Source organism: Trichechus manatus, unplaced genomic scaffold (genome assembly GCF_000243295.1).
Source record: "Trichechus manatus latirostris isolate Lorelei unplaced genomic scaffold, TriManLat1.0 scaffold00090, whole genome shotgun sequence".
In the NCBI taxonomy this organism is placed as follows: Eukaryota; Metazoa; Chordata; class Mammalia; order Sirenia; family Trichechidae; genus Trichechus; species Trichechus manatus.
Window position 1 is genome coordinate 9,561,693 of NW_004444026.1, and position 24,498 is coordinate 9,586,190.

A 24,498-nucleotide genomic window follows, 5' to 3' on the forward strand; every position below is an offset into this window, starting at 1 on the left:
GGTGAGGGGTAGAGTCGTGTCCTAAAGAGCAAGGGGGAGGGGAACTCCCAGGCTGCTTGCAGGCTGAGCAATCAGTCCACTGATAAGGATGGAGAAGAGGCCAGTGGGGGAGAGAAAGTGAAGGTTGGTCAAGGAGCTGGAGGAAGCAGATAGGAGAGTGGCCACAGAACTACCCCAACAACCAGGGCCAGCTAACCCCCTCAGGGATCCACCACCCCTTCCCCAACTGCTCTGTCAGAGCCAATCTACACCGCACGGGAGCCCAGCAGCCCCAGGTGCAACCCAGAGAAACCACCCTTGGAGGCTATGGAGGAGCCAGGCCAAAGCTGGTGTCTCCTCTCCCCAGAAGGGACAGACAGGCAGCAGAGGGAGGGGGAGGAGGTGCTGAATTCCAATCCCCCCCGTGAACCTGCACTTTGAAATTCAGGGGACGCAAAAGCATGAAACACCCATGGAGGGAAAGCCTGAAGGCATAAAGGGGGAAGAGAAGCAGTGAGTTACAGAGCAAGACTATGTACTCCTGTACTCAAGTCATTCAGAGCTGTTTCGGAGGGAGACTGGGAAGATGGGGGAGAAAAAAAAACACACCTCTTTTTATAAGATTTCATATTTAATTTAGCCATGAATTCATAAATACATAAGTATTTTGTACCTAATGGACTGCCTTGTATTGTTTGATATTGCCGACGAACTCTTCCCAGAGAGAATCTTCCAGCAGGGAGCTGCATGAAATCATACTCAACCATTAAAAAAAGATGAAGTGCATATCACATGTTAGGTGCTATCTGGAATGGATATAAAACAACAAAACTCAACAAATATTTTCATATTCCCATGAAGCTTACTTTCTAGTGAAAGAAATACAATAGACAAGTAAATAAACGAGTAAACGTGACAAACACTGGTGAGGCTAGTAAAGCCAATACTTTAGATGGGCAGTCAAGGAAGTCCTCTAACAATGGGATAAATGAGCTGCAACCTTACTGACAAAAGTACGTGGGTCCATCTAAAGATATGAGGGCAGAGTGTTCTGCTCAGAGGAACAGGAAATGCAAACACAATGAGACAGGAAACATTGTGAGTTCCACATAATGAACTGTGGCCAGCCCATCTGGGTCTCAGAAGTAAAAAGAAAAATATTTTAGCACCAGAGTAACCTCGGGCCTTGCACCTCCCCAAAACTCAGCGAAACAAGAATACCTTAATATGCCTACATTTTCAGGAAATTCTGTTTTTTAGCTCAGTCATACCATCCTCTGGAACAAGACAATACACAGAGCCTTGAGATGAAAAAGACCAACTGCCACCCCCCCAGAATTGCTACCTCAATAAAATTATCCTGCCATACCTGGAACACAATGGAGAAAGGTCTGGCAAAGGAGAACTTAAATAGGTACCAAGGATTTAAAAAAAATACAACAAAACAATAAAAGGTCAAAACTCTAATGTATCAACCATTTCTAGGGTTCATTCTGAGTATTTCAGAATTGGCTGATTATGCGTAACTCTTTTATGTAAAAGTCAGATGCTTACAGAGGGGCTAAGCTCCTCAGGTAGGCAATCCAGACCCCAAACAGCAGCTCGGGGGCTCTGATTCACAGACCATTAGAAGTGAGAAAGATCACTTGGTCCTCAGCAAACATGTAGCACAAATCATGTGTATTGATCACTCTTCTCCTTGTAACCATGCCAGACATCAGGAAAAGATCACCACACCCTCTCTCCTGAGCTGAGACGCGGCTAAAGTTCTCAACATGGCATCCTGCACAGCTACCAACATTCATCAGAAATGACACATGAAAGAAACCCCACTTGTCATCTCGGATCTAACCCTATGTCTCACTCTCCTCAACCCTGGGCACAGATGAGGAAATGGAGGCCCAAGCTGACTGCCCAGCTCAGGGACAAGCCAGAAACATGGGCTTCACATGCATACCACAACTCAACTTCCTGATCACTTATAAACATCTACCTATAAATAAATAATCATATACCTATAAAATTGTCAAGTTTCAAAGATTGGTCTTTAAAAGCAGCCAGGCATCCAGACCTGGCTGGGCTCAAAGCGCATTTGAAGGAAACTGGAACACAATAGTGCAAACATACAGATTAGCGTATATTCCATCCCAAACTTTTTTCTTTCTACTTGTTTTTTGGTTCTCTGCTCTCTTTCAGGTAAACTTAGTAATCAAACTAGTTAAATATCCATTTTTTCCCATGTTCCTATAATACACAAAAATATAAAAACAGAAAGATCCATATCATACGGTATTAAGGAATACTACCACTACAAATTGCCACTGAGTCGATTCCAACTCATGGCGACCTACGTATGTCAGAGTAGAACTGTGCCCCACAGGGTTCTGTTACCTTTCAGAAGCAGATCGCAAGACATTTCTTCTGAGGCTCTTCCGGGTGGGTTAGAACCGCCAACCTTTCAGTTAATAGCTGAGCACTTAACTGTGTCACCCAAGAATACTAGATACAATTAAATGCAAATATAGCAACATACATGGATCTTGCAATATAATAAATATAAGTTAAAAAATTTTTTCTATGATGATGTAAACTGCCATCGGTTGAAAAGAATGAGGTCTTAAAAACAACTGTCATACCCACAGAAACGTACAAGTATACTACAAGTAGAATCATACACTTCTACAGTTTGCTTATCATTGCCAATATTTCATAAAAACTATTGCAAAAGGAGTTCTACAACATTCTAACTGCTGTATGATATCTGATGGCAGAATTTCTTCATGAACTGTTCACATTAAATTTTTGCCTATTTAGTCCAGGCTCAGTCCAAAGTGATTTCAAGAAGCAATTCTTTCATTCCCGTGCACACATCATCGGTTGTCTGCCCTGTCTTCTTCAAAGGTGTAATTTCCGGAGTCCACCAGGTAGTCCTGAATTGTCTCTCTTGCATTTCTTTCTCCTACTGCTTCCAAGGCATCCAGCAGGGTGTTGATGGAGGCAGCCTTCCCTGTCTTGTGGAGCCACTGGACCAGCACCTTGTAGGGCTCTTCTTTGGGGCCCACTGCACTGGCTCTGGCCACGTGGATCTCATTGTCTGTGAGGCCCATCCTCCGCATGACTGCGTTCCAGGAACAAAAGGGCACTACACTTATAAAGTAATCAAAGAATGCCTTTAGAGCTGTGGGAGAATGAAGTCAGAGAGACAGTGACGTTAGATGGGATGTACTTCAGAAAGGGAAGAGAATCCTAAGTCAGGCCTAGGTACCCCAGGGTAGACACTGATGATCCCTCTATTGTGGTCTGCCTGCTGCTCCACGTCCCCCACCTGCTTCCCCATCTGCAGAGGAGAAGGCATTACTGCCTGGCCCTCACCATGTCCAAGGCACCAAGGGACAGTCAAGGTCGACAGAGAGTCCTGCCCTAGGGGAGGGCTGACATCCCACCTGGTGAGGCAGGGTGGGCGTGATGGAGAAAGAAAGTGACCTGTGGAACCAGCCAGAGGAGAGGGACAGACCGTGGGTACAACAGGACCTTGGAGGAGGGACACTGCCTGGCTGCGCTTATCATGAGAGTCAGCTCCCAGGGCTGGAGCTCCTGCCTTACTGGAAAGAACAAGGCCTTGGAGGTATACAAAAGATCTCTGATTTTTACCCCAGCTCAACCTCACTGACACTGGGACAGACCTACAAGGGGTAAATAAACTCTGAGCAACAATTTAATCTGTAAGATGGAGCAAATGAGGGATTAAATGACATGTGTGTGAAATGCACTGACATTGCCATCCAATAGAAATATAAGGAGAGTCATAAATAGAATATCATATTTGCTTATCTGCATTAGGAAAAAAAGGTGACATTAATTTTAGCAGTACATTTTATGTAACTCAATATATACAAAATATTATTTGCACGTTATCATGATACAAAAAAATATTAATGAGATATAATTCATTCATCTTTTACTTAGCACTGCCTGAACAAAGCACTTACTTTCAGTGGGGTCTGCACCATTTGCTGGAACCAGCAGCATCCTTCTCATCTGAGACCCTTCAGCATTTGGATGTCCCTATAAAATACAGTGGAGAATACCCTTGGATCCGAGTCAGAAGCCCTGGATTCTAGAACTGACCCTGACACCCAGCCAGCTGTGTGACCTGGGGCACCCCAGCGCTCCCTCTGGGACTAACTGGGAATGGAGATAAACCTCCCAGTCTCTGTCCTTCACAGGCTGTTTGCTTGAGGTATACATGACATGCAGTGAGGTACATACAACGTATGTGTTCTGTTCCACTTTTGACAACTGTTCACACCTGTGTAACCAACACCCAAATCAAGACATAGAGCATTTCCACCACCCCAGAGAGTTCCCTTCTGCCCTTCTAGTCAGTTCCCACCCAGCCCAACAGAGGACAACCAACCAGGGACTCACAGGCTTTTATGAGACTCAAATAGAATATACATGAGGGCATTTTGGAAAATCTAAAATAAGGTTTATTTCAGAATGCAAGTGTGCTTTGATTAATAATAATGTACCATATCAGTAGTTTCAATAAGAAAATGAAAACATCAGATAACTTCAATGGAGGCTGAAATGACTTTTGGTAAAACTAACCATCAATTCTGATTTTTAAAAAACACCTTAGAATAGGAGGATGTATCCATAATGAAAGCCATTTCTATATCAAAACAGAGCCAACATCATTCTTTGTGGTAAAGCACTATAGGCCTTCCCAGCAAAGTCAAAATAAGACCAAAAGCCTGCCTTCTCTCAGCATGTTGAACATTATTCTGAGAGTGCTGGCTTATGAACAAGACATGAACAAAAATAAGGGGCATGAGTCTTGGAGGGGAACAGACAAAATTAATTAAGTTACAATAAAATACTTGCACTGATGAATATTATCTTCTTCGATAAGAAAAATAGTGAATATTGAAAAGATCTTGATGCTGGCCAGACTAATCTGTATATTCACATGCATGTATATACAGAAGACATATACACAATGATTTTAGCAAAGAATCACATAGTTACTGCAAATAAAAAGCACCAGGGGGCTAGAAACAAATGGGGAGGCTTTCATAATTACTGAGGGCTTTTCTGTGTTATCAAAATTTTCCAACCATGGATATGTATTGAGCTGTTTTTAAAAATGTCAACACTGGTTAATCAGGATGGGGGATTATTGATCTTCTTCTTCATTTAGTGTATCTTCTCAATATTAAAAAAATGTGTTATTGAGGCACAAACGGTAAGGAAACAGAACAGTCTAGGTGGAAAGAGATGATAGTCTGTGTAAACATTTAACATTTGACAAAGAAGGAGCCAAAAGCAGAGGGAAATAGGAAAATCAGTTGCTGAATGGTGTTGTAGAAACGACATAATCGCTGAGAACAATCAAGGTAGCTCTTCATGTCATATCACTAAATAACTTCTGTTGAGATTATGCTAAAAATCACATTGTTAATTAAAAAAAAAAAACCTAAGAAATTAGAGAAGTTCATCTTATCTTTTGTCAGAGAAAGACTTTCTAAACTTATGAGCAATGAAGGAATAAATACATGAAGAGATTTAACTACTGAAAATGTAAAACTTCTGTGCATTAAAATATCAGAGAAAACGGAAAGGCAAACAAGAAATTAGGAATCTCTTTTCTGTACGAGAAAATGCCTGCCCAGAGGAGCATGTCTCCACAGAAAGACGCTGACAGACAAGACAGAAACCATAGACAGTCAATTAAAGAAACAGAGATTCACACAGCTAGTAAATAAATATGCAACACAGAGTGAAAACAAAGAAATGTAAAATGTTTCCCACTCAGCAAAAATGAAGGAAAAAAACCACCCAATGTAAGATCAAAGCTGATGAACTGTGATGAACTGAACGGTGGATGAATGTGTGTGTGTAGTAAAAAAAGTACTTCTCCATGTTACCCAGAAATTCCACTTCTTTTAAGAAGTCACCTATCAACATGATCAGTGATCTGGACAAAGATTCATTTTCAAATATGTTCAATGTAATAATTTTGAAGTAAATTAAAAATTCCTAATGATATAAGGATGGCTTACTACATCCGTTTCAACCACACAGTAGAATACTGTGTAGCTCTTATTTGGTCATTCAATGCATGTCAGAGTGCCCACTGCTTTAGCTCTGGGGAAATAGTGAGAACAAGACAGACGATAAAAATATACTATGCTACATCAGCATGAGCAGGCTCGCCCCCTACATGCAGCCCCTTTCCCTCAGGTCCCTGGTCTCTCCGATGTCACTACTTCCTTGTGCCCCAGGAGAGCTGACTGGACACTACCTCCCCTCTTTCTACCAAGACTACTGGGCTAGCAGGAAGGGCCAGGGCCAGGCACGGTGTCACCCACTCACCAGGAGAGGCTGTGCATCCACTGGGGTCTGTCTCATGGCACCTGTTACCCCAGCCTGCTCCTCCTGGCCTTCCCTTTCCAGCTCAGGGTCCAGCCTGGGCTGTGATTCCCTGTTGCTCAGGGCCTCGTTGTGAGCATTGTCATGAGCCTCAGGCCCTTTTCTGGAGCACGGCTGCCCGAACAAGACCTAGGGAAGACAAAGAACCCCACTCAGGGGTGCACACCCAAGGCCCCTGCAGGGACCCATAGGGAGAGTTGTCCTGCCTTCCCCACCCTTCTCAAGGATGTCATCCTGGGTGGGTACACAGCTCAGCAGATCCAGGCTCTGCTGCTGCACCAGGACCCAGAAGGCAAGTTCACCATCTGACTGACACACCCTGTTCCCCTCCCCCATCCCCCGTAGGTGTTCTTGACGCTGTCTCCCGAACAGCTGAAGGTCAGGACTCCAGCACCACAGCTGGCCTGTGGGGAACGGCTTGGGCCACCTTCCACCTTACAGTCAGCCCAGAACCACCAGGCAACACTGGAGAGCTGGGGGTGGGGGGAGCACAGGACACATCAGGGAGCTGATCCACCCTGCTGGGACTTTGTGTGGGTGGGGAAGCAGCTCCTGAGAGCTGATGCCCCCAGCAAATGAACACACCAACTTACTCTGTTAACGAATTTGGAGACCACTCCACAACCTGGAAAAAAAGGAACGTCTCCTTTAGCAAGTGGGGAGGGAGGGCCTATCTTTGTAGCTCCAGCCTTCACCCAGGGCAGGGCCAGCTGGCAGCGCATCTACTGGGAACTCTGACTCTGAACCAAGAGCCCTGGGCTGGCTGACTCAGGGGTGCCAGGAGGCCAGGGATAGTCTGTTTCCAACTCTGGGGCACCTCAGGGAGGCAGGCAGAGGTGGGACAACAATAAAGTCACCTCACCAAGAACCTACGGTTCCTCTGGCCTCGTCTGAAGAAAAGGATCCCCTACTGAATTTAGCCAGGGAGGTTGGGGGACCATCAGATGAGGGGGCTGGATGTGAATCCAGGCCCTACATGATCCCAGGCAGATGAGGGCAAGATGAGGTGATCGGCAGAGAGTGACCCAGCACCCACCCACTCCTTCTCTCGTACCCATCTTCACCTTGAATAATGCGCCTCCGAAGAAGCACCAACATAACCATTACGATCCAGAGCCCAATCCCAAGCCCGATCCAGATCCTGATCCAGATCTCAAGGTTTCCAAAGCCTGAGGAAGGAGAGGCAGTAGTGGGAGTCTTCGGGCCACTGGCCACTGGCTCTCCAGAAACTGTAGCTTCTCCAGTGGCTTTGGTACCTGCTTCTCTGGGGACACACTTCAAGTTACTCCAGGGGGTACAGGGACTGTCCTGAACCATCCCATCAGGGCACCTAAGAACAGACACAGGGAGAAATGAAGGGGTCTGTGAGCGAGGGCACGTAAGATAAGAAGAAAGAGTAATGCTCCCTCCCCAGTGTCCCCAGACAAGATGTTAGAGAAGAGCCTGGCTCTCAAGTTTCCAGGGGTGAGGCCCCCCGCTCTCCCTGTTGGGCTGGGAAAAGGAGCCGAGCATCCGCAGTTCAGCCCTTGGGGCTCCCCGCACAGTTCTCAGAGCCACCTGGCTCAGGCCGCACCTTGTCTGCAAGGCCACTGGGTGAATTTCCCCCCCACCCCCAGCAGCGAGGGGGCACCACAGCGTCGGGGGCTGGGGGCAGGTTTCACTCCAGGTGCAGCTTCAAGAGGGCCATTGGGCCACAAGCTGAGCCACCTCCTCCAGTCAACGTTTCCTCACTAATAGCACTAACCTTTCACCCTCCCCTGGCTGACTGGCTCCTACCTCCACTGTAGCAGTCATTAGAGGGTAAGAGAAAAGAAAGTCTTGGCGCCTAACACTCCAGAATATGGAAAAGACAGGAGTTATAAAGCAAACAAGGGCCCTGGTGGTACAGTGGTTAAGAGCTTGGCTGCTAACTAAAAGGTCAGCAGTTCAAATCCACCAGCCTCTCCTTGGAAACCCTATGTGGGCAGTTCTACTCTGTCCTATAGGGTCTCTCTGAGTTGAAACTGATGCTGCAGCAAAGGGTTTTTTGGTATGGAGGGAACGGGCCAAGGGTGAGGCAGGTTGAGTCAGCTCAGGACTTTACGTGAAGCCTGAAGGAGTGAAATGCGATTCACCATGAATTTCTGGGGCCTTAGGTACTTCTGTCCTCATGGATCCCTTTCTCCTACTGGCATAACTAGGGTTGCTGTCCCCCAGTGCAGTAACTGATGGTGTCACCCCCCCATGCTAATTACCACAATTTTGTAGCTAAAACACCAGAAAATTTGACAAAATCAGCGACTATAAAAACACCCGCAGCAAGGAAAACAACAGTGCCTGCTTGGAGCACCTGCAGAGGAAACCATATGATTCGAAGTGTGACTGTAACGAGAAAGGTTAAAAAGTAAATTAGCCCCTCTGACTTGGAACTGCAGCCATTCCCAGAAACCACGTTCTAGCCAAGCAATAGACAGACCTATAAAATAACACCTGAAAAGAACGTGTTCGTAGAACAGACAATTATGAGACCAAAAGGGAAAACCTTTGCCCAAAAGTAAAGATGAGAAGGCAGACAGAGGTAGGAAAACCAGGCCAGAGGAACCCGGGGGGAGAGTGTTGACACAGCGTGGGGATTGCAACCAATGTCATGGAACACTTTGTGTACAATTCACTGAATGGGAAATTGCTCTGTAAACTTTCACCTAAAACACACTAAAATATATTGTTTTTTAAAAAAGGAAAATAGCATAGAATTTTAGCCTTGTAGACATATTAATACATGCAAGCTAGGCCTACAAAAAGTTTTTTTTGTTGTTATAATCAACTACAGGGATATTTTTGTAAAAAATAAGAAATTTCTGCTCAGACACGGCACAAAAATTTTATAGACAGTCATTTTGGTGTCACGCCCTCTGGAAGTGTCATTCAGTACGGTCCACACCTCCGCATCCCTCTAGTGACACTAGTGCATTCTCCGTGAAAATAGTCAAACTTACATTTTATAACTGCATTTGTATAAGGATGACTATAATTCAGGATTGATTCTATTCAATTATTCTCATTTTAAATGAAATTAAAGAATTCGCTTAGGCCTGAAAGCATCGTGGGCCCTGAGAACTGACCCATGTGCCCAGTGGAAAGCTGGCCTGGCTCAGTGGAAAGAGTGCTAAGGGGTGTGGGAAGGGGTGGTGGCAAGGACAGTGGTGGGTCATGCAGCTGGATGAGGAGGGATTGTGCAGGCTCAGAAGACTCATGGGCCCAGGGAAGACCAGAGGGATTTAGAGGGGGCTTGACTGAAGAAGGGGAGAGAATGGGGTGCAAGGAAACCTCAGGTCTTCTGTTGGCTCACTTGAGCTGGTGGGAGTCCCTTGGCCCCACGTCTTACCCGGGGCTGCACTTCTGGCAGATCTCAGGGGCATCGCTTCCAAGGAAAGTACCAGCTTTGCATCGACAGGCCGTGTCTCTGGTGAGGATGCACGGACTTATCTCATCTTCATCTGGAGACAAAGGATAAGGATTTACAGATGTGTTTCCTTGACTTCCCCTCAACTCCCAAACCCTTTCCCACTCAGCTCAACTCAGTTCACCAATAGATTTCAGGGCCAGTTTCTGCAGCAACAGACAGGGGCAAATGAAATACAGCCACTGCTAAATGGTCGGCAGAGTCATAAAAAAGAGTGGAACACGAGTCATTATTTAATGTATGAAATTTGGGAGGAAAAATCTTTTGGATCGTATGGTCAATAGCAACGGGTGGGGTAATAATTGAGAGACCCTGGATGGAGAGGAACTCTTGGGTGGATTCTCAAAAAAACCTGGCCCTGCTAAGAGAGGCAAGAGGGGCTTTAGAAAGTCACGGCTGAGAGGCTGAGTACCTGACCAAGAGCAGACACAGAGCTAAGAGGGTGCTGGTCCAGGACCAGACCCGTGTCAGCAGCTTCAAATGAGCACTTTGCCCCTGACACACCTTTCCTTATGAGGTAACTATATTGTCCTCCCCAACAAGGAATGGATTATTAGTCCACCTTTTCCTGCTGGTGGTTTAAAAGATTTTCCCTACCAAATGGCATGATTTATATAACTAATTTCTCCTTGTTTTATTTTAGTGACTCAAAGACATAATCATGTTTCAGGGTATAGGAAAGACTAAGCTGGGACTGGAACCCAGGTTTCCTGATTCCACATCAGCTATGATTCCCACTTTCTCACCCTGCATCCCACTTCTGGGCCCCAAGTCCGTCATGTTCTGTACCTGGTTTACAAACCGTACACGGTAAGCAAGAAGGTAAGTCGTTGGAATGGTTGGTATAATCCACTCCATATGAGCATAGGATACAATCTCCAGTAGTTAATAACATGTGATAGCCTGGGAAGGGAGAGAAAAGCTGGTGAATGAATGTTCACAGGGTTCCCGAAGGCTGGGCAGTGGTCAGCGGAGAGATCCTCTTTGGGTCTGTGGTGGAATCTAAACAGGGAAATCGTACTCCACCCGGCCTTGGTCAGCTTCATTGTTTCTACATCTCCTACATGCCTTCAGCCATCAGTGGCCAGTAGAAATATTATACAGTCACACGTGAAGTTTAATTTTATAGTAGCTACATTAAAAGAGTAAAAAGAAACTGGTCAATTTTATTTATTTTCATATCAAGAATGGATTTTAATGTCTCTCAAGGTGAAAATCTATGTTGAACATGCAAATCACTGACATCAAATGCATCAGAAAATACTGTTAGCTTGACCTTCAGGATAAATCCAGAATCAGGCCACTTCTTACCACCCCCACTGCTACCATTCTGGTCTGAGCTACCATCTCCTCTTGCAATCACTTTCTAGTTGGTCTCCCTGATTCCAACTGATTCCTTTCAGCCTCTTCTCAATGCAGACCCATCTTTCAAAACATATGGTAGATGAAATTATTTCTCTGCTCAAAACTTCCTGACTGAAGTCACTCACTTCCATGCCACTCAGAGTAAAAGTCAAAGTCTTATAATGGCTTCTAAGGTCTCACATGATCTGCTCACTACTTCAACCCCGTTCTCTCTCTTCCTTTTCCTACCAGTTTCCATCCAGCTACTCTGGCCTTCTTGTTCACCTAATGAGTCAGGAACATTTTAGAACAAGTTGTTTCTTCTGTCTGAATACGTTTTCTTTACAAGGCTATATTAGTTTCTTAGGGCTGCCATAACAAAGTACCACAAGCTGGGTGGCTTACAACAACAGAAACGTATTCTACTACAGTTCTGAAGGATGGAAGTCTGAAATCCATGAGTCAGCAGAATTGGTTTCTTCTGGGGGCTCTGAGGGAAGGCCTGCTTCATGCCTCTCTCCTACCTTCTGATGGGTGCTGGCAATCTGTGGCATTCCCTGACTTGTAGATGCATCACTCTAATCTCTGTCTCTGTCTTCACATGATGTTCTCCCCTGTATGTCTCTATGTACAAATTTCCTCTTCTTACAGTCAAGTTAATTTTAATAATGCATTTTATTTAACCCAATATATAAAAAAGAATATAACTTTAACACATAATCAATATAAAAAATTAGGAATTTTATATCACTTTTATAGTTAAGTCTTTAATTCCATTGTGTATTTTTAACTTACAGCACATATCAGATTAGCCATATTGCAACTGCTCAATAGCCACACATGCCTACTGACTATGATGTTGGACTGCGCTGCCTTTGACACTGGAAACTCACAGAAGAAAGTTATAAACCCTGTCCTCACTGAGCTCACAGTCAGTGGAAGACATAAACAAGAGAAGAGGTAATGAAACAATGATGGAAAAGCCTTCAGTCAAAGCTTAGGCCATCTGCCCATGGAGGACAGTAGAAGGAAAAATGGGTCCTTCCTGTAGGGAGTCAAAGATGATCCAAAGAAGGTAACTCAAAGCTGGTCCTGAAAGAAGAAGCCTTCTCCAGCCATGAGCTGCAGTGCAAAGGAGTTGTCCCTCCGGTACACGTGTCTCTAGACTCAACCTTTGCTCCTTCATGTAATCTCCCTCTATCTTGCAGGACCAGCCTCTCTCTCTCTCCAGTTTCATTTTTATCAATATGGAAAGGTACTCTAAACAACGGAACTTTAAAAAAACTTTCCTTTATTAACATATTATGAAGGCACTTCATGTCAATGGTATGTTGTCGTTGTTGTTAGGTGCTGTCCAGTCGATTCTGCCTCATAGTGACCCTATGTACTACAGAAGGATACACTGCCCGGTCCTGTGCCATCCTCACAATTGCTATGCTTGAGCTCACTGTTGCAGCCACTGTGTCAATCCATCTCATTGAGGGTGTTCCTCTTTTTCAGTGATGCTGTACTTTGCCAAGCATGATGTCCTTCTCCAGGGACTGATCCCTCCTGAAAACATGTCCAAAGTATGTAAGACGTAGTCTCGCCATCCTTGCTTCTAAGGACCATTCTGGTTGTACTTCTTTCAAGACAGATTTGTTCGTTCTTTTGGCAGTCCATGGTATATTCAATATTCGTTGCCAACACCACAATTCAAAGGTGTCAGTTCTTCTTCGGTCTTCCTTATTCATTGTCCAGCTTTCACATGCATATGAGGTGATTAAAAATACCATGGCTTGGGTCAGGCGCATCTTAGTCTTCAGGGTGACATCTTTGCTTTTCAACACTTTAAAGAAGTCTTTTGCAGCAGATTTGCCCAATGCAATGTGTCTTTTGATTTCTTGACTGATGCTTCCATGGGTGTCAAAGGTATAAATGTGATTAATCAATAAATGGTTCTGGGGCAACTAAAGAGACTACTAAGAAAGTCATAGGGTTTCTCCCTGGATTCATTTTTCTATTGTGGTAAAATATATATAACATATAAGCTGCCATTTTAACCATTTTAGAATGTATAACTCAGTGGAATTAATTACATTCATAATGCTGTGTACCTATCATGACTATCTATTTCCAATATATTTTTATCATCCCAAGTAAAAACTCTGTACCCGGTAAGCAATAACAGCCCTTTCCCCTCTGTACCCAGCCCCTGGTAACCTCTAATCTAACTTTCTGTCTGCATGACTTTGCTTATTCTAGATACTTCATATAAGGGAAATCATATATTTGCCTTTTTTATCTCGTTTATTTCACTTAGTATAACCATTTCAAAGTTCATCCGTGGTATATCATGTATCAGAACTTCATTCTTTTTGAGAGCTGAATAATATTCCTTTGTATGTATTTACCACATTGTTTTCCCCCCATGCATCTGTTGGTGTACACTTGGATTATCTCCACTTTTGGTTATTGTAAATAATGCTGCAATCAACACTGGGTACCAGTATCTCCTTGAGCTCTGTTTTCAATTCTTTTGGGTATATACCTAGGAGTGGAATTTCTGGGTCATATGATAATTCTATTTTGAACTTTTTGAAAAACTGCCAAACTGTTTTCCCAAGCAGCTGTACCATTTAACATTCTCATGAGTCATGTACAAGGGTTTTGATTTCTCTACATTCTCACCACTAGTTTTTATTTTTCTTGATTATAACCATCCTAGTGCATGTGAAGTGGTATATCGTTCTGGATTTGATTTACATATCCCTAATGACAAATGATGTTGAGTTTCTTTCCACATGCATATTGGCCATTTGTATATCTTATTTGGAAAAATGTCTATTCAGATCCTTTGCCCATTTTTTAATTTGGTTGTTTGTCTCTTTGTTGCTGAGTTGTAGGAGTTCTTTAAATATTCTGGATAGTAAACCCTTTTCAGGTAAATGATTGGCAAATATTTCCTCCCATTCTGTGGGTTTTTCTTTTCCCTCTCTTGATAACGTCCTCTAATGCACAAAGGATTTTAATTTTAATGAAAAATAATTCATGCATTTTTTCTTTTATTGCTGTGCTATTACTGCCATACTTAATAAACCTTTCACAAATCCAAAGTCATGAACATTTACCCGTTTTTCTCTAAGAGTTTAATAGTTTTAGCTCTTAAATTTAGGTCTTTGATCCATTTTGAGTTAATTTTCACATATGACATAAGATAAAGGTCCAATTTCATTCTTTTGTATGTGGAAATACAGTTTTCCCATCATAATTTGTTGAAGAGAGTGTTCATTCCTTGTTAAATGGTCTTGTACCTTTGTCAAAAACCAATGGACTATAGATGTGAAGGTTTATTTCTGGGCTTAAAATTCTATTCATTGGTCTATATGTCTATATTTATGCAACTGCTATACTGTTCTGATGAGGGTAGCTTGTAGTAAATTTTGAAACTGAGAAGTGTGAAGCCTCCAGCTTTGTTCTTTTTCAAGGTTGTTTTGGCTATTCTGGATTCCTTGAAATTCCATACGAATTTTAGGATAGGTTCCTGTCACAGCGGCAATGGTTGTCGGGGCAGCGGAGACAGTAACCAATGCCACAACTCTTACAGAGAAGTGGGGCCAGGAGGGTCACTCTGAGGAGTCGAACCCCGGCTTCAGTCCCAGGAGTTTATTTTATAGTCAATACAGCAAGCAATGAAGCAAATAACAGAACAATGGGCTTTGGGTGAATAACAATAAGTTTCGGACAAGGGAGGAGGAATTCAGGTAAACAAGCCAATCAGTAACGGGTTTGGAAAAACAAGTCGTGACAAGTCTCAACATGTTGGGGACAAGTCTCAACATGTTGTGCAGCATAGAGACCTTTATACATCCATATTTTAATGGCACATATCCCCATAGGTTCCTGATTCCTGTAAAAAAATGCCATTGGGATTTCAATAGGGATTGCATTGAATTTATACATTGCTTTGGGTAGTATTGTCATCTAAAAAAATACTGTTTTCTGCTTGCAAACTGCCATCCAAGGTACAACAATTGGTCTCTACTTGCCTGGAGCAACAGAGGAAGAAGGAGAGTCAGGAATAGGAGGAGGTAATGGAGCCCTGGTGGTGCAGTGGTTAAGAGCTTGGCTGCTAACTAAAGGGTCAGCAATTCGAATCCACCAGCCACTCCTTGGAAACCCTACGGAGCAGTTCTATTCTGTCCTATAGGGTTGCTATGAGTTGGAATTGATTTGATGGCAGTGGGTTTGGTTTTTGGTTTTTTTAATGGAATGTGTGGCTAATTGTTCCCTGAACAACTGTCTCCTTTGCCATGAGACCAAAAGAACTGGATGATGCCAGCTGCAATTACTGAATGCTTTGATCAAAGATTCTATACAAGAGTCCTTATCAAAAGGGGAAAATGCGGAAGAGAATTTCAAATTCTTATGAGGTTGAATGAAGCCCGGAAATTATTACCCTGAGATAATCTTCAAATCTTAAACCAAAAATAGCCCATGAAGTCTTCTTTTTTTGAAGTCTTCTTTAAATCAAACAGTAGGTTAGTCTGATTAGTAAAGAATGTTTGCCTTGAACATTATGCTCTTTAAAGAACTATCTATGTGGGATCAGATTGACAATATCAACTCAAAAGATGGGATAGGACGATTGGAGGGCAGTGAGTTTATGTGAACGGGGAGGAACAATTCATAAAGGGAGGGTGAGAATGGTCACACAACTTAAATAATGTAATCAACATCATTGAATTTTACATGTAGAAATTGTTGAATTGGTGTATGCTTTGCTGTGTATGTTCTCAACAACAATAAAAAACAAACAAACAAACAAAAACCTTAAACCAAAAATATCTCCTGAAGTCTTCTTAACACCCTTTAGGGATCTGTGGGATACATGGTTGCCTACTCATTTTTTTTCTGGCTCTCAGGTTCCTTGGGACTCTACTTTTCCCACTGAAAGTATTTGCTGCCATCTAGTGGGGATTTGTGTAATGGTGAAGGGTGACAGAAACATTTGTTAAAGCAAAACAGCTTAGGCAGAAGGTTTAAATGTGAGGTAGTGCATCCAGGAAGTACGATTTGGTAAAACTTTTTCTCTTTTGGCTTTTGTACATCTAGATAAGCCTTGTAAGCATATTTATGGTTTCTATGAGTTGGAATCAACTCGACGGCAACAGATTTGTTGGGGGTTTTTTTGGTGTTATAGTTAGGAACCTCTGGTCGGTTTGATTTTGGTTTTTTTGTTTGCGTCATATTTGGAAAACCAGAGGTGTCAAATGTATCCCAATAGAAGGCCCCCTCAATACGTTCTGCCACCCACGTCCAGTGGGACAGACAGGTGTCCACCAATCATGTTGCCTGAGAACCCCCTGAGTTTTGTGATAACCATGTATTCCCACCTAATATTTCTTAAAATCCATCTTACCAACCAAAAATTTAAAGACACCTCATACTCAGCATGCTTCCATGAATAAAAACACATGATATCAAAAAAAAAAAAAAAAAGAATTCAAAGCAGAAAATTATTAGGTCTTGAAAGGGGAAACCAAGTAATAGTTTAGCTTAACTAGTAAAGAATGTTGGCCTTGAACATTGTGCTCTTTTCTGAACTATCTACAAGGGATCAGGCACTTGAGAAGACAAAGTATTATAATGAAATGTACAAAGATAGAAAACCAGAAGGAAGAACACGCTTGGCATTTCTCAAGCTGAAAGAACTGAAGAAACAATTCAAGCCTCGAGTTGCAACTTTGAAGGATTCTATGCGGAAAATATTAAACAACACAGGAAGCATCAAAAGAAGATGGAAGGAATGCAGAGTCACGATACCAAAAAGAACTTGCTGATGTTCAATCATTTCAGGAGGCAGCGTATGATCAAGAACCAATGGTACTGAAGGAAGAAATTTAAGCTGCACTGAAGGCACTGGTAAAAAAACAAGGCTCCAGGAACTGATGCAATACCAATTGAGATTTCAACAAACGGGTGCAGAGCTGGAAGTGCTCACTTGTGTAAGCCAAGAAATTTGGAAGACAGCTACTTGGCCAACCAACTGGAAGAGATCCATATTTGTGCTCATTCCAAACAAAGGTGCTCCAACAGAATGTGGAAATTATCAAACAATATCATCAATATTACACGCAAGTAAAATTTTGCTGAAGATAATCCAAAAACAGTTGCAGCAGTACATCAACAGGGAAGTGACAGAAATTCAAGCCAGATTCAGAAGAGGACTTGGAACAAGAGATATCACTGCTGATGTCAGATGGATCTTGGCTGAAAGCAGAGAATACCAGAAAGATGTTTACCTGTGTTTTATTGACTATACAAAGGCATTCGACTGTGTGGATCATAACAAATTACAGACAACATTTTGAAGAACAGGGATTCCAGAACACTTAATTGTGCTCATGAGGAACCTGTACATAGACCAAGAAGCAGTCGTTTGAACAGAACAAGGCGATACTGTGTGGTTTAAAATCAGGAAAGGTGTGCATCAGGGTCGTAGGCTTTCACCATACTTATTCAATCTGTATGCTGAGCAAATAATCTGAGAAGCTGGACTATATGAAGAATGTGGCATCAGGATTGGAGGAAGACTCATTAACAACCCATGTTATGCAGATGATACAACCTTGGTTGCTTAAAGAAAAGAGGACTTGAAGCATTTATTGATGAAGACTAAGACTACAGCCTTCAGTATGGATTACACTTCAATATACAAATACAAGAATGCTCACAACCGGACCAATAAACAAACATCATGATAAACAGAGAAAATATTGAAGTTGTCAAGGATTTCATTTTACTTGGCTCCACAATCAACACTCATGGAAGCAACAGTCAAGAAATCAAACAATGTATTGCACTGGACAAATCCGCTCCAAAAGACCTTTTTAAAGTATTAAAAAGATGTCACTTTGAGGACTAAGGTGTACTTGACCCAAGCCATGGTATTTTCAATCGCCTCATATGCCTGTGAAAGCTGGACAAGGAATAAGGAAGGCTGAAGAAGAATTGACTCATTTGAATTATGGTGTTGATGAAGAATACTGAATATACTATGGACTGCCACAAGAACGAACAAGCCTGTCTTGGAAGAAGTATAGCCAGACTGCTCCTTGGAAGCGAGGATAGCAAGACTTCATCTCACATACTTTGGACATGTTATCAGGAGGGACCGTCTCTGGAGTGGGACATCATGCTTGGTAAGGTAGAGGGTAAGCGAAAAAGAAGAAGAAACTCAATGAGATGGACTGACACAGTGGCTGCAACAATGGGCTCAAACATAGCAACAATTGTGAGGATAGGGCAGGACTGTGTAGTGTTTCATTCTTTGGTACATAGGGTCGCTATGAGTGGAACCAACCCAATGGCACCTAAAAACAACGTATGGAATCACATTGACAATAACAACTTGAGAGACTAGATAGGAAACTTAGGGAGCAGTGAGTTTATATTAATAAGGGAGGAAAAATTCAGAAAAAGAGGGTGAGAATGGTTGCACAACTTAAAAATGTAATCAGTGTCACTGAATTGTACATGTAGGAATTACTGAATTGGTATATGTTCTATATTCTCAGCAACACCACCAAAAAATAAAATAAACTATAAAAAATATATCGTTTTCTAACCCATGAACACAGGATGTCATTTCATTTATTTAGTTTTTCTTTAGTTTCCTTCAGCATTGTTTTGTAGTTTTTAGTAGGTAATTTTTTCTCCCCCTTGGTTAAATTTATTCCTAAATATTTTATTATTTTGATGCTATTATAAATTGAACTGTTTTTATGATCTTCTTTCCAAATTGTTCATTGTTAGTGTATAGAAACACAACTGATCTTTGAGTGCTGATTTTGTATTCTGCAACCTTGTGGAATTCATTAATTAAATCTAAGTTTTGTCTGTGTGTGGTTTAGTTAGAGTTTTTTACATATAAGAAGATCATGTCATTGAAAATAGGAAAGTTTTACTTCTTCCTTTCCAATTGGGATACGTTTTATTTCTTTTTCTTACTTTATTGCTCTGGATAGAACTTCCAGTACTAGGTTGAATTGGAATGGCCAAAGTGGCCACCCTTGTCTTGTTCCTGATCTTAGGGAAAATGCTTTCAGTCTCTTACCATTAAGTATGATGTTAGCTGTGGGTTTTTCTATATGACCTTCACCATGTTGAGGAAGTTTCTATCTATGCCTAGTTTATTGAATGTTTTTATCATGAAAGGGGATTGGGTTTTATCAAATGTCTTTTCTGCGTCAATTCAGATGATCATGTGGGTTTTTTTCCCCTTCATTCTATTAATATGATGTATTACATTGATTGTTTTTCATGTTGAGCCACTCTTGCATTCCTAGGATAAATCCCATTTAGTCATGGTGTATAATCCTTTTAATACACTGTTGGCTTCAGTTTGCTAGTATTTGATTGAAAAATTTTGCATCTATATTCATAAGGGATATTGGTCTGTAGTTTTCACTTCTTGTAGTGTCTTTGGTTTCAATGTCAGGGTAATACTGGCCTCAAAGAATGAGTTAGGAAGTGTTTCCTCATCTTTAATTGTTTGTAAGAGTTTGAGAATAACTGGTGTTGATTTTTCTTTAAATAGTTGGTAGAATTCACATGGATGCCATCTGGTCCTAGGCTTTTCTTTGTTGGGAGGTTTTTAATGACTGATTCAATCTACTTAATTGTTACAGGTCTGTTCAGATTTTCTGTATCTTCTTAAGTCAATTTTAGTAGTATGTGTTTCTAGGAATTTGTCCATTTCATCTAGTTTATTCAATTTATTAGCTTACATTGTTTCTTTGTATTCTAATCTTTTTTATTTCTGAAAGTTGGTAGTAATCTCCCCTTTTCACTGCTAAGTTTAGTAGTATCAGTCTTCTTTCTCACTTTTTTTTTCTTAGTTTAGCTATAGGTTTGTCAATTGTATTGATATTTTCAAAGAAACAATTTCTGATTTGGTTGATCTTCATTATTGTTTTTCTATTCTCTATTTAGTTTATCTCTGATCTAGTCTTATTTCTTTCCTGTGCTAGCTTTCGGTTAAGTTTTCTCTTCTTTTTCTGATTCTGGTAATATATACAGTTAGGTTACTGATGTGAGATCTTTCTTCTTTATCAATGTAGGTGTTATCAGTTATAAATACTGATAAAAACTGTTAGCACTGTTTATTCTGCATCCCGTAAGTTTTGGTGTGTTGTAATTTTGTTTTAATTTTTTCTCAAACTATTTTCTAATTCCCTTGTGATGTCTTCTTTGGCCCACGGTTATTTAAGAGTGTGTTTTTCATTTCTTCATACAGGCTTTTCCAGTTTTCCTTCTTTATTGATTGCTGGTTTCCTTCCATTATGATTAGAAGATACTTTGCATGATTTCAGTCTATCAAATTTAGTGAGACTTGTTTAGTGACCTAATATATGTTCTATCTTGGAGCATGTTCTGTGTTCACTTAGAAGAATATGTATGCTGTTGTTTTTGTGTGGTGTGTTCTGTATATTTCTGTTAGGTTTAGTTAGTTTATAGTGCTGTTCAAATTCTCTATTTCCTTATTAATCTTCTGTATAGTTGTTTTATCCATTATCAAAAGTAGGAAATTTAAATTTGTCACTATTTTTCTAGAACTGCCTATATCTCCCTTCAATCTTTTCAATTTTTGCTTCATAAATTTTGGGGCTCTGTTGTTAGATGCGCGTATGTTTATAATTGTTTTATCTTCTTGATAGATTGAAACTTTGATCAAGATATAATGTCCTTCTTTGTCTCTCATAATCTTTTTGACTTAGACAAAAAATCTATTTTGTCTGACAATAATACAGCCAATCTAGCTCTCTTTTGGTTACTGTATACAACATCTCTTTCCATACTTTTACTTTCAGCCTTTGTATGTCTTTATATGATAGAGGGGTTAAATTAATATCTCATCAGGCAGAAGAATGAATGAGCAAACTTGAAGATAAGACAAATGAAATTTTACAGTCTAAGGAAAACAAAGGAAAAAGAATAAAGAAAAATGAACAGACCTGAGGGTCCTGTGAGACACTAGCAAACATACTGTCATGGATTGAATTATGTCTCCCCAAAAATGTGTGTATCAGTTTGGCTGGACTATGATTCCCAGTGTTGTGTGGTTGTCCTCCATTTTGGGACTGTAATTTTATGTTAAAGAGGATTAGGGTGGGATTGTAACACCTTTACTAAGGTCACATCCCTGATCCAATGTAAAGGGAGTTTTCCTGGGGTGTGGCCTGCACCACCTTTTATCTTACAAGAGGTAAAAGGAAAGGGAAGCAAGCAGAGAATGGGGGGCCTCATACCACCAAGAAAGTAGTGCCGGGAGCAGAGCGTGCCTTTGGAACCAGGGTTCCCGCACAGAGAAGCTCCTAGAACAAGGGAAGACTGATGACAAGGACTTTCCTCCAGAGCTGACAAAAAGAGAAAGCCTTTCTCTGGAGCCAGCACCCTGAATTTGGACTTCTAGCCTACTGGACTGCGAGAGAATAAAATTCTCTTTGTTAAAGTTATCCACTTGTGGTATTTCTGTTATAGCAGTACTAGATGACTAAGACATGTACCAGCATCAGATCAGGGGAGTCCCAGAAGGAATAGAGAGAAAGAATGAGGCAGAAAAAAATGTTTGAAGAAATAATGGTTAAAAACTTCCCAAATTTGATGGAAGACATGAATCTATGCATCCAAGAGCTCAAAAAACTCCAAGCAGGAGTGAGTCACAGTAAGACACATTACAGTTAAATTGTTGAAAGCCAAAGATGAAGACAGAATCTTGAAAGCCACAAAAGAAAAGTGACTCATCAAGTACAACAAATCATCAATAAGATTAACAGTTGATTTCTCATCAGAGAACATGGAGGCAAGAAGACAGTGGACATATTTAAAGTGATGGGGGAAAAAAAAAAACCCAACCTGTCAACCAAGAAGTGTATATCCTGAAAACTTATCTTTCCAGAATGAAGGAGAAACTAAGACAGTCCCAGATAAACAAAAGCTAGGCGAGTTCATTACTACTAGAGCTGCTCTAGAAAAAAATGCTAGAAGGAGTCATTTAGGCTAAAATGAATGGACACTAGAGAGTTCCTCCAAGCCATATGAAGAAATAAAGAATGCTGGTAAAGGTAATTACGTAGGTAAATATAAAATCAGTATTACTGTACTTTTGATTCATAACTCTTCTTTTGTACCTATGGTTTAAAAGCAAATGCATAAAACAATAACTATATATCTACGCAAATAAGCACACAATGTGTATAGATAAAGCTATATAAAGGAGGAGGAATGGAGATATATAGAAACAGAGATTTTGTATACCACTGAAACTAAGTTAGTGTCATTCAAACTAGGTTGTTATAATTTTAGAATGTTAGTTATAATACCCAGGGTAACCACTAAGAACATAACAAACACTACACAGAAAAGGGAAGAAGGGAATCAAAACTAACTGTAGAAAAAGGCAGTAATGGGGGACTTCTGGGCAACATGGCTCTATAGACAGAAGCACCACGCCATCCCTCCACAGCAAAGACCTGAAAACCTAAGTCAAACAGAGACAAACGTTAATTCTGAAACCCTAAGTGTCAAATGAAGAGAAAAAGAACTCAGCCAAGCACCGAATGGAATAAGAAACTGACAGAGAACAGAGAGCAAGGAGAGATACATGCAGGGGTCCCCTATTAGCTAACACAGCACGGATTCACCATCTTGGACTCCTGTCAGAGACTGGTGAACAGGGAACACAGGAAAGCAGCTTCACGGAGCTCCCAGCAGGAGACAGAACAACCGGTAACCAGTGATACATGCTTTCCAACCTCTCACCCTTCTTCACCCCCACTCGGCCTCCTCTGCTTCCTGTGGCCACAGTCTCTTGGCCAGGAGGCACTGGCCTCTGCCCTGTGCCACTTGGATTCCACACCACCCACACTGGCTGGCTCCTAAGTGCCATTTGTTTGTTGATGGTGTTGCTTTTTTCCATTTCTTTTGGTTTCTTCCATACCTCTCACCACCTTCACCTCCTTTCTCTCAAAAACCTGGCTCTGTGTGCCATCTTTGCTTCTTTTTTAAAGGCTGTGAAACGCTGCTCAACTGTGGAACTGCTTCCTGGCCCACACTGCCACGTTGGTGGGATCCCCAGGGCTTTTTTGTTTGTTTTGATTTGTTTGTTTGTTTTCTTTTTCTTTTCTTGGCTTGGGAGCCCCTTCTACCTCGGCAGTACAGCGTGGCTTGGGAGCTACTTCCTCAATCTGCACAACCGTGCATGGTGGGATCCCTGGGGGCATTTCTTTTTTTCTTTTCTCTCTTTTTCCCTTGTTGTCATTCCTCATTTCTAAGTTTCTCGGCTCTCTATAATTACCTTCTCTTCCTCTCTCCTGAATACCTGGCGCTGTGTGACAGCTCAACTCACTCTAGCCAGGCTGAACTTCACGGCCTGGGAATCATTTCCCCAGTCTTCGCAGCCACACCAGTGGGATCCCTGGGAGCTTTGCTTTTTCTTTTTTTTTTTCCTAATTTTTATTTTTTTCTTTTACCATTTTTCTTTTTTTTCCCTGTTTTTTCTCCATTTCTCAGTCTCTCATTTCTCCACTCCAACGGCAAGCACCCTTAGCAATCTTTTTTGTTTGTTTGTTTGTTTTGGCTCCTGTTCCTCTCTCCTCTTTCCCATACCCATCTTAGCTCCGCACATCACAATCTCCCCCCTCCTTCCTGCCTACCTACACTGTGCATTGAACATCACACCCCTGAGCAGCACAGGCACCCACTACCAGAACCTGCCCTGCACTAATTCCCAGTCTGCCCTATCAGCGTTAGTACATGCCACAAACAACCCATCCCAGCAACTCCCCTTCAGCTGGACATGCCCTGCTACACCATAGCTGAGCAAATGACCCTGCCCATTGGACAAGGAGGTGAAAAGTATTGTGCCCACAGATGAGCAAATAATAAAGAACGCATAGCCTGTCTGCTCAGACATAACCAAATAAAACAAAAAAGCACGACAAAACAAACAAATCTTTAACAAATAAATGAAGAAAATAACTACCGAATGACCCGAAGACAGCAGACAATATCAAAACATATTAAAAAAACCAGGACCTAAAGGGCACAATCATTCAACCTGACATCATAGACATATATAGAACACTCCATCCAACAGCTGCAAAGTACACATTCTTTTCCAATGCACATGAAATGTTCTCCAGAATAGACCACATCTTAGGCCACAGAGCAACCCTCATCAAAATCCAAAACACTGAGATAATACAAAGTATCTTCTCTGACCACAATGCCATCAAGGTAGAAATGAACAATAG

At 41.6% G+C, this 24,498-nt stretch overlaps 1 protein-coding gene across 1 annotated transcript in view; it reads right to left on the reverse strand.

The window, feature by feature from the left end:
* LOC101348450 (tumor necrosis factor receptor superfamily member 10A) overlaps nt 1–24,498 on the reverse strand; it is a 45,342-nt gene continuing 20,844 nt past the window's right edge. Inside the window, exons 3-9 of the mRNA XM_023736687.1 lie at nt 10,646–10,759; nt 9,779–9,890; nt 7,479–7,744; nt 7,008–7,039; nt 6,358–6,543; nt 3,969–4,044; nt 1–3,157 (exon numbers count right to left, since the gene is read on the reverse strand). Coding sequence (XP_023592455.1) covers nt 2,850–3,157; nt 3,969–4,044; nt 6,358–6,543; nt 7,008–7,039; nt 7,479–7,744; nt 9,779–9,890; nt 10,646–10,759 — 1,094 coding nt within the window. The 3' untranslated portion in view covers nt 1–2,849. The remainder of the gene's footprint in view (nt 3,158–3,968; nt 4,045–6,357; nt 6,544–7,007; nt 7,040–7,478; nt 7,745–9,778; nt 9,891–10,645; nt 10,760–24,498) is intronic.